The sequence below is a fragment of the Cavenderia fasciculata genome (assembly GCF_000203815.1).
Source record: "Cavenderia fasciculata unplaced genomic scaffold Scf_Dfasci-G-p-12c09.r1-3, whole genome shotgun sequence".
NCBI classification, from domain to species: domain Eukaryota; phylum Evosea; class Eumycetozoa; order Acytosteliales; family Cavenderiaceae; genus Cavenderia; species Cavenderia fasciculata.
In genome coordinates this window covers 1,760,933-1,770,755 of record NW_004457736.1, presented here as the reverse complement: position 1 = coordinate 1,770,755, position 9,823 = coordinate 1,760,933, and the positions used below count along the sequence as shown (strand labels likewise).

Below are 9,823 nucleotides of genomic sequence, written 5' to 3'. Positions count from 1 at the left end.
TCTACCTACCTACCCTACCCTAACCCTAACCCTAACCCTAACCCTAACCCTAACCCTAACCCTAACCCTAACCCCTAACCCTAACCCTAACCCTAACCCTAACCCTAACCCTAACCCTAACCCTAACCCTAACCCTAACCCTAACCCTAACCCCTAACCCTAACCCTAACCCTAACCCTAACACATTGATTACAATCACCCCAATACACTAACACGAGTGATGTACATGAGTGTAGTAATTGGGAATCGAACTCCTGACCAGTTAGGATTGAATCTAAAATACTTGAGTTAGTATGAGACAGTAGTAACTCTTGATGGTTTTAGATAAGAGAATAGTATTTTTAAGTGATTATTTTAATGAAAGTAGTATAATAATGTGTATATCTATCGTAAATATCAGGAGTTATGTTTTAATTTGAAGTTCTAAAATTTAATTTTTGTGAGGAAAATACTTGATACTTAGAAATATTTTGATGATTTTTGAAGAATAATAATCCTTTGGATTTACTTCAAACTCTACAAAAACTATTTAAATAGTGTAATGTACTCATAAATATACTTATATTTTAGTATGGAGAACACTATAAAATTTTAAACTTGGCCCTGGCCCTGGTAGCAGCTTATAGAACCCTATCCCTGGTAGCAGCTTATAGAACCCTAACACATTGATTACAATCACCCCAATACACTAACACGAGTGATGTACATGAGTGTAGTAATTGGGAATCGAACTCCTGACCAGTTAGGATTGAATCTAAAATACTTGAGTTAGTATGAGACAGTAGTAACTCTTGATGGTTTTAGATAAGAGAATAGTATTTTTAAGTGATTATTTTAATGAAAGTAGTATAATAATGTGTATATCTATCGTAAATATCAGGAGTTATGTTTTAATTTGAAGTTCTAAAATTTAATTTTTGTGAGGAAAATACTTGATACTTAGAAATATTTTGATGATTTTTGAAGAATAATAATCCTTTGGATTTACTTCAAACTCTACAAAAACTATTTAAATAGTGTAATGTACTCATAAATATACTTATATTTTAGTATGGAGAACACTATAAAATTTTAAACTTGGCCCTGGCCCTGGTAGCAGCTTATAGAACCCTTAGTAAAAAAATTGATGTAGTAACTGGGAATCGAACTCCCGACCTGTTAGGATTGAACTATAAAAAGTTGAGTTATTATGAGACTGTCGTAACTATAGGTACTTTTATCTAAGATAATTGTACTTTTAAGTATTAATTTGAGTGAAAGTAGTATAAATATGTATATATCTATCGTAAATATCAGGAGTTATGTTTTAATTTGAAGTTCTAAAATTTAATTTTTGTGAGGAAAATACTTGATCATTTTTGAACAATAATAATCCTTTGGATTTACTTCAAACTCTCAAAATAGTATGTAAATATTGCATTTTACTCAATTATTAACTTATTTTGCCATTGAATCAATATTTCTACAACCCCTAACCCTCTCATTCGAACCCTAGCCCTAGGACTAATTACCAGAATGCTAGTTTGAATTAATAATTTGAGGCAAATTAGTTAAATTAGGTGTATATGTACTAAATATCATCGGAATTAACCTATAAATTGGAATTATTAATCTGAATTTTGTCATATTTTTCAAAAATGGGAGGATGGTTATTGAATTTGATATATCTTATAAAGTTTCATAAAAATTATTTCGAATGAACAGTATAGGTAATGGTGAGCCTTTTGTATAAAATATTTAAAAATAGACAAAAATCAATCAAAAATCAGAAAGTTATTAAAATTACAACTTTATTGGAACCAAGCAAAATTTCAATAATTTTGTTTTTGTAAACATATATAATTTTTTTTTAACCGATTGAATATTTTTATATTTTAAACAGTATATATTTATTAATTGTATTCTTCTATTCGTTTAAAAAAGTAAAAACTATTATATATTCATGCCAACTTTTGCCCTATGTTGAACTTTTTTTGATTTTGTATCGACTCATGCCATGACCACTTTTTTTCAAAAAATCAGCTCGTGAATCAGAATTTTTTAGTTTTCATAATAATAGACAATTGAGGCTATTGAAAAATAATATTGTAAGTTTAAAATATTTGTATTTATATTTTTATCTTTTTGGTATATTTTTCATAAAATCGATTTTTTAAAAATAGTATATTTGCATATTTCCAACAAAATTAATGAGTGAGCGTATTGTTTAAAAAATTTTAAAATCAAATTATACAAAGATCGAAATTTTACCTTAAAAGTATTAATTTTTTTTGTAGTCAATTTTAATTAATCTTTTAATTAATTGATGCAATATTGTTGGAAATAATCATATATAGATATTATCAAACTTTCATATCAATTGAGTTAAATTTAAAGTTTTGGAAAAATTATCATAAAAACTTAAAAAAACCAGATAAATGTTATTTTGTTTAATATTTTCAACTCCATATCATTTAATAATTATTTTAAAAATAGAATTTAAGGTTTCAAGTCAAATGAGATAAATTATATTACTTTTAAATGTTTTTTTAAAAAGTAACAAAAACCAAGAGGATATATATAAAATATTAAAAAAGGTTATTTTAAAAAATTAAAACAATTCATTTACTTACCAAAACAATGTCCAATGGTGAATATCAAAGTTTGAAGTTAATTGAGCAAAACTATAAAAATTTGAAAATCTAAATCCAAACAACCAAATCACTAATTTTTTAATACAAACTGTTAGCTTTTTTAGCAAGTTTGATGTCTGCACAAAATTCAGATCATTTCCTATGATATAGTAAAGGTTTCAAGAGCTAAACTATAAAATTCACAAAAAAAACAATTGAATAAAAAAAACCAGTACCCTCTGAGCCTCTTATAATCTTGTGATAAAGTTTTTTTTTTAATTCATTTATTACAATAACATAAGAATATCTAAGTATAATGTATAATCAAAGTTTTAAATCAACATAGTTATACGATCGTCTACAAATTAATTTCAAGACAATCTAGACATTAATTTTTGTTGATTCTAATCAAAAAAGAGTAAAAAGTATTTTAAATTAAAAAAAACAAAACAAATAGACACCAGCGAATTTGTTTGAGACAAAGATCATTTTTATTTCTTTCTTTAAAAAATAATTCTATGTTACTGTTGGAGTCTCTGAGAACTTGAGTAAATACTTGTCCTCGAAAAGCCAAACAATACTTTATTTATTGTGAATTTGTAACCTCTAATCCGTTATATTACAGATTCAATTCATCAGCACTAGTAAGGGGTGGAGTTGTTGTGTTGGTGGCGGCAGCAGCTGTGGCAGCAGCTGTGGCGGTAGGAGATAGTGGAGCAACTGGAAACCAATGTTTTTCAATCCAAGCAAATGTTTCTGTTAGGTCTACCTGGTTGGCAAGTGTGGCCAACTCACTGACCAATTTAGGATCGTCCATAGAGGTATGCTCACCCAAAAGAGGGTTTAGTCTAAAATATCTTTCAGCCAACATGTTTTCACATAGTTGTGTGAGGAAATCTACTTGGGAGCCCATGAAAAGATTACCTAGACGAGAGGCCCATTGAAGGATTCCATAATCAAATTCCTCACCGTCAGCACCTTCCATCACTTGTGGAGAGATACCAGTACCCAAAGATAGGCAAATCATCTTGTCCATTCCTATGTTGTCACGGTATGGATTTGAGGCAAGACTTATTGCTGCTATTGCTGGATTATTACAAAATACACCACCATCGATAAAGTTTTGGTAACTTGGGAAAAAGGTTGGTGCCGAACCAGATCTTAATAGCGCATCACCAACTATTTCTTGTGTTCTCCAGTCATCTTGGATTGGCAAGTTGGATTGTAAATGTTGTTTTTGTTGCATTTTGGATTGTTGCTTGTTGTTGATTGGGTCTGTGCTATTTGGTAAAATATTATGGAATAATTGTGGCATCCATCTTCTCACTTCTGGGGCAGTTTGTTTGGCCTTTGGAGGATATTCAGAGTCTAATTGAAAAGTGGGGACTACCAGTTTTCGTGGGATCTCTGTAAATGTACGTTTTTGGAAGAAAACATAACAAGCTGCTCTTAAGAGCCTGTTGACATACTTTGCATTTCCCATATTTAGACCTACTCTTTTTTTTCCAAAGACGGGTAATGCTGTCAATTCTAATACTCTTCTAGTTCTAAAAGAATAAAGAAAAGAAAAAAAAAAAAAGGAAATATTAATATTTAATATTTGATTTTTTTTTTTTTTTTTTTTTTTTTTCTTACCCTTTTGGAGGATATTGCATAGCAAGACCAGCAGCAACAATTGAACCAGCACTAGTACCTGTAAAAACATCTACATAGTCTAAGAATCTAGGGAATTTCTTGACAATACGCTCAATAAGAACGCATACCATGACAGATCTAAGACCTCCTCCATCTAAACTGAGAATACGATATTTTCCATCTGGCGAACGAGGTTTGTTTCGATAGTCTGAAATGGAAACACCCTCAGGAAGTGGTTGGGGTTTAAATTCATCCAACAATGAAATAACAGTTTCCAATACCTTTTTTTCATCTTGCTCTAAATCTTCTGTTAATTCTTTTGGGATGACTAGTTGATCGCTACTAGTAATAAATCCCCCAATATTTGTTGGACGATGCTCGTCTTCAAATGTATACCCACTAGGAGGTGGTACAATAGAATTGGGTGATATATTTCCTCCTCTTGGTGTTACTGCTCCTTGGGCGGAATGATCACCTAAATTTGCAGTGTTGAGTGGTGGAATAAATGGTGGAGTATTTCCTAGTAATGTACCTCTTCTACCTCCAGCTTGTCTATGATCAGCAGCAATTAATGGTCTTAATGTTACAGTTGTTTCTAAAAATAAAAAAATAAAATAATATTCAAAAAATGTTTAAATGTTAATATTAAAATATTATATTATATTCCAAAATTTATATTTTTTTTTTACCTTTTCTTTTTTTAATTACCGATTCACATTCTTGTACCCATTTACGAGCAATATCTTCATTTTCACATCTAAATTTCAATTTGTTCTTTTTGTCTGCCTTTTCAACCTCTGATGATTGAACAATTGAGAAAACAAATTTACTATCCTCACATGTCACCTTGCTAAAAGTGTACCAATAGTTGAGAGTGATTTTACCCTTTTCAGAGGATTCTTTTTCCTTGGCATTACTAAATTTATCTTGTGGTAGTGATGACTTGTCCTCCCACCAACCCTTGTAGTACTCCAAGTGAATACCACGAAGTACAAACCAATGTTTTTTCCAAGATGACCTTGAACTAGCTCGTTCCATCCAACCTTCCATAATTTTATCCGACGATACAGAAAATCCAAGGTCTTGCATTGGTGATATAGTAACACCGCTAAATGTACTCATATTGTCATCGACTGTATATTCGCTATACGTGTCACTTGCGCCACCAATGCCACTATAAACAGTTGAACGATCATCAAAGGTTGACTCTACTTCGCGTGGAGTATTTGAATCATCTCCACCCGAACTACCAAGCATATTAGAGTTTGTTGCAGAGTCTATAGATCCATATTTCGTCTTGCCGTCTAGTTGAACCTTTTTCTTTCTGAAAAAGTTGAGGAAACCAGAGTCGCCACCTCCACCACTGCCAACAGAACTAGACTGGGGAGGAGTGGATAGAGGAGGTGATGAAGAGGAAAACTTATTAAAAGGTATCCCTCCACTGAGATTTATGGGTGATGACGATAATGGAGTTGTTGAAGAATCATCACTCCCTCTGGGTGAATCAACAAAAGTAGTGATTGGTTGTGGAGAGGATGAAGAGGATGAATTATTATTATTATAATGAATAGAGGCAGCCAAATTTGATCCAGTCACTTGTCTTTGATATTGAAGTTTACTATTTGAATCTTTTGAATTGGAATTGGAAATGGATGTTGTTTGCTTTTGTTTGAAAAAGAAATTATTCAATTGTGAAGGTGATGTTGGTGTTGTTGATAAATTACAAGTTGGTGGAGATTGTTGTTTACTATTTGAATCTTTTGGTATACTACCAGAAAATTTTAATGGTGTAGTAGTAGTAGTAGTAGTAGTAGTAGTAGTTGGTGGTGGTGGCATACCAGAGCTAGTTTTAAGAGTTGGTTGTGAAGTTCTTTGTCGATTCACCACCAATATATCTTGTTGTGGTGGTTGTTTTGGGAGATCAAATTTCATTGTAGACATTGATCGTTGAAGTTCTTTACCACCTTCATCATCCATTGCGATCATAAAACTGCTCCAATCACCAATTTGGCCTCTTTCATTTCTCTTTATATTTCCTCCATCCTTTTCTTCTTCTTCATTTCCTTCCCATATCCCAAGCCATCCACTAGATGCCGAACCAGATTCTTGAAGATTTCTTTTACTACTTGTTCTATCAAATGACATCAATAATAATAAATATAAAATAGATAAATAGAAATAGATAATAATACAAATAAGTTTACAACACAGTAATTTTAAAACTGTAGATCTTTGCGGATGGGCTACGAACACAAAAAAAAAAAAAAAAAAGAAAAAGAAAAAAGAAGATCTTTTCTCTCTTTGTCTCTTTTTTTTTTTTTGATTAGAGATATTATTATTATTATTATTTTATTATTTTATTTATTTAGAGATGTCTTGAAATTGATTCATAAGGAATAAGTGGTGAAGTTTTATCCAATTCGATGGCACGTTTGAAACATTCAGATGCTCTTTCTATTTCTCCCTTTGCTTTGAGGACAACACCCAATTGGAACCAAGCATGGTGAGACGTTGGATCATAGGAACGTAATACTGTTGTAAGATTGTTTTCAGAGAGTAACAAATCTTTATCAACGATATAATGATTAACTGCCACTCTGATTGCACTGTTTGTGTGTCCTGGGTCAATTGCCAAAGCCTTTCGATAGGCCGATGCTGCCTCTTGGCTTATACCCTGAAGATCCAATAAAACACCTTGTTGGTAATAAACTTCGGCATGGTTGGGTGACAATTGATCTGCTTGAACAAGACAAGATGCAGCATCATCAAACATTGATTGTTGAGAGAATGCCTCTGACAGGGCCAACCATAATTGTACTCTTCTTTTAATGGTAGTTGATAGGTTAGAGTCAGAGTTGGCAGCAGTGGTGGAAGAGGAAGACAAGGATTGACCTTTGAGTGTTCCATTTGCCAGAGGAGAATTAAATTCTTGGTCTCCACCAGCTTGGATGCTATTTGAGTTTCCATCGGCTGAAAACTCAGAGCTAGAAGCGATACCACCTCTATGTGAAGCTGTGCCCGTTGATCTCATATCAAAAGAGACAATACTGGCAGATCCTGATTGATATCTATTTCTTGGTATGCTTTCTGTTTCGTCCCAATCTTCGGTAGAGGTCAATGTCTTGTTGTTTAGTTGAGAGAGAGCGCCTCTATAGGTAAGGAGTGCTTGTGATCCATCTTCCAAGGCCAATTCGAGTTTTGCTTTTGTCAAAAGCAATTCAATGTTGTTTGGTGATTGGACAAGAGCATATTTACAAGTTCTATATGCCAATTCATAGGTCTTGTTTGATGATAACAATAAACATAGTAAATTCCAACTTGATGGTTCATTACTATTGATAGAAAGTGATTCATGAATATATTTTAATCCTAATCTTGTCTAAAGATAAAATTAAATTAAATAAATTTAGGATTAATTTTGTTAAAATATATTTTTTAAATACATACCTCACGAATATCTGCATAGATTAAAGCAAGATGATAAGATGTAAGATAATTGGAGGAATCATAGTAATGTGCCTTTTTAAGATTGGAAAGTGCAAGTTCTTGATTTGTTTGTTTTTCATTGTATGATTTACATTCCAATGCTCTCTTTTCATAGGCAACACCAATTGATAAATAGGCTCTACTTTGTAAAATATTATCACTAGTTGATGAATCCAATATTGAAATTGCTTGCTTTGCAAATATAATTCCTTTTGATAACTATGGAAAACAAAAAATTTGGATTAATAAATATATTCATTATTTATATTTATATTTTGTTTTTTTCATACCTGATTTAAATGATTGATGCAAATCTTTGAAGCCAATAAAATAAGAGTTATATTCTTTGGATTTGTTGCAAGACATTCTTCAATTATAAAGAGTGATCTTTTATATTTTCCTGAACTGTATAATGATAATGCTAATTGTATCCATCTATGAGTTTCTCCAAACTTTGATGATAATGATTTTTCATAAATCTTGATAAAAAAAAAAGGATTTAGTACAAGAGTTTGTTTTTTTTTTTTTTTTGGTTGTAAAGTTTACCTCAACTACTGGATAATATTGTTCTTTACGACAATATGCCATACACAAATCATCATATATAAGCATATCTTTTTCAGAGGGAGAGTTTATCGATACAGGAGCGGGAGAATGAGAACTAGATTGGTCGTCACCATCATCCTCGCCATTTGTAGTTTGGGCAGTTGCTGCTGAACCATTAGAAGCAGCTGTTGACTCTGCAGCCAGAGAATTTTGAATGGAAAGAGGTGATAATAACATTGAGGTGGATGAAGTAGAGTCATTAGAGAGCAATGATGATTCCAAGAGGATCGATTGAACATCTTCAGCATGAAGCAAAACCATAATGGCCTCTTCAACTTGGTTATTTGGTACATAGGTACTGGAGGCTGAAACAGTTGGAGTTTGTTGATTTAACTTGTTAATTTCAGAAGAGGTAGAAGATGTATGTAATGGTGATTGTTGATCAGCACTGCTAGTTGTTTGATAAATTGATTGATAACTTTGAGAACAAGTATTTCTTAATAACAAATGGCCAAGGCTGACAAGTGCCAAACGGTAATTTGATAAATTTAGACCAACTTGACTTGATAAACAATTTCTAAAGTCTTTGATACTTTCTTGTATTTTACTTTTAGAAGATGAGAGAGGTTAGAAAAAATGGATATAAACCAATATATAATTATGATTATTGTTTACATACGAATAATAACGATGAATCATTGCAATTCTAATATAAGAATCAATGATAAAAGGTTTGGCTTGTTGATCAATCGACTTTGTAAACTTAAAGTATCTAAAGGTAATATTGATGACATTCTTGTAAGATTCAATGGCATCTTCACCTTTTCCTTGATATTCTTGACACTTTCCTTTGACATTAAAGGCATGTAAAAGTAGATTTACCTTTCTTGGGTTTAAAATCATTTCATTGTTGTTTTGTTGTGCATAGGGATTAGACAATTTGCTTAGATGATCGATGGCCTTGTTTATATCATTTCTTTGATAATCAACAATACCAATATATGCTACCACTTCTTGATCATCTGGTTTTAACATTAATGCCTTGTTTAACATTAATTGTGCATCTATATAATTATTGTCTGCAATATATCTTTCTGCGTGCACTAAATATTCAAGTACATTTTCATTATTTCTATAGAAATAGAAAATAGAAATAGATAGAAAGATATAGAGATAGAGAGAACGGCGATATATATTTATATATTAGTTATATTAGATTGTGTATATGTATTGTGTATAGAGATTTTACATACGAAGCAGTAATCTTTGAATATTTTTTTAACAATGATAAAAGAGAGTTCCAATCCTTCTCTGATCTAGCCTTTTCGATATCGCTTTCTATTGATATTATCTTTTTATTTCTTATCGTCGATGTTTGAGGTGTAGACGAAGTAGAACTAGTTGTAGACATTTTTGAAGCAAAACCTACTAATAATACAAGTGTCTAGTCGATGCTCATCTTCACTAACAATATTGGTGATCTTTCAGCTGTACAAACATTTTTGATTAATTTTTTATTTTATTTTTTTTTCATAGAAATCACC

At 31.6% G+C, this 9,823-nt stretch overlaps 2 protein-coding genes across 2 annotated transcripts; both read right to left on the bottom strand.

Moving 5' to 3' along the window:
- Positions 1-566: 566 nt before the first annotated feature.
- Positions 567-6,392, bottom strand: DFA_06615 (pleckstrin domain-containing protein; the record flags this gene model as incomplete). Its single annotated transcript, XM_004362259.1, has 7 exons — positions 567-581; positions 996-1,038; positions 2,613-2,663; positions 3,236-3,980; positions 4,032-4,159; positions 4,248-4,842; positions 4,937-6,392. 7 exons carry the CDS (start codon positions 6,390-6,392, stop codon positions 567-569), a joined length of 3,033 nt encoding a protein of 1,010 aa, XP_004362316.1.
- Positions 6,393-6,612: 220 nt separating this feature from the next.
- On the bottom strand, positions 6,613-9,690 carry DFA_06614 (uncharacterized protein; the record flags this gene model as incomplete). Its single annotated transcript, XM_004362258.1, has 6 exons — positions 6,613-7,626; positions 7,695-7,952; positions 8,024-8,212; positions 8,280-8,886; positions 8,959-9,411; positions 9,533-9,690. The coding sequence occupies 6 exons, from the start codon at positions 9,688-9,690 to the stop codon at positions 6,613-6,615; spliced, it is 2,679 nt and encodes an 892-aa protein (XP_004362315.1).
- Positions 9,691-9,823: the final 133 nt, after the last annotated feature.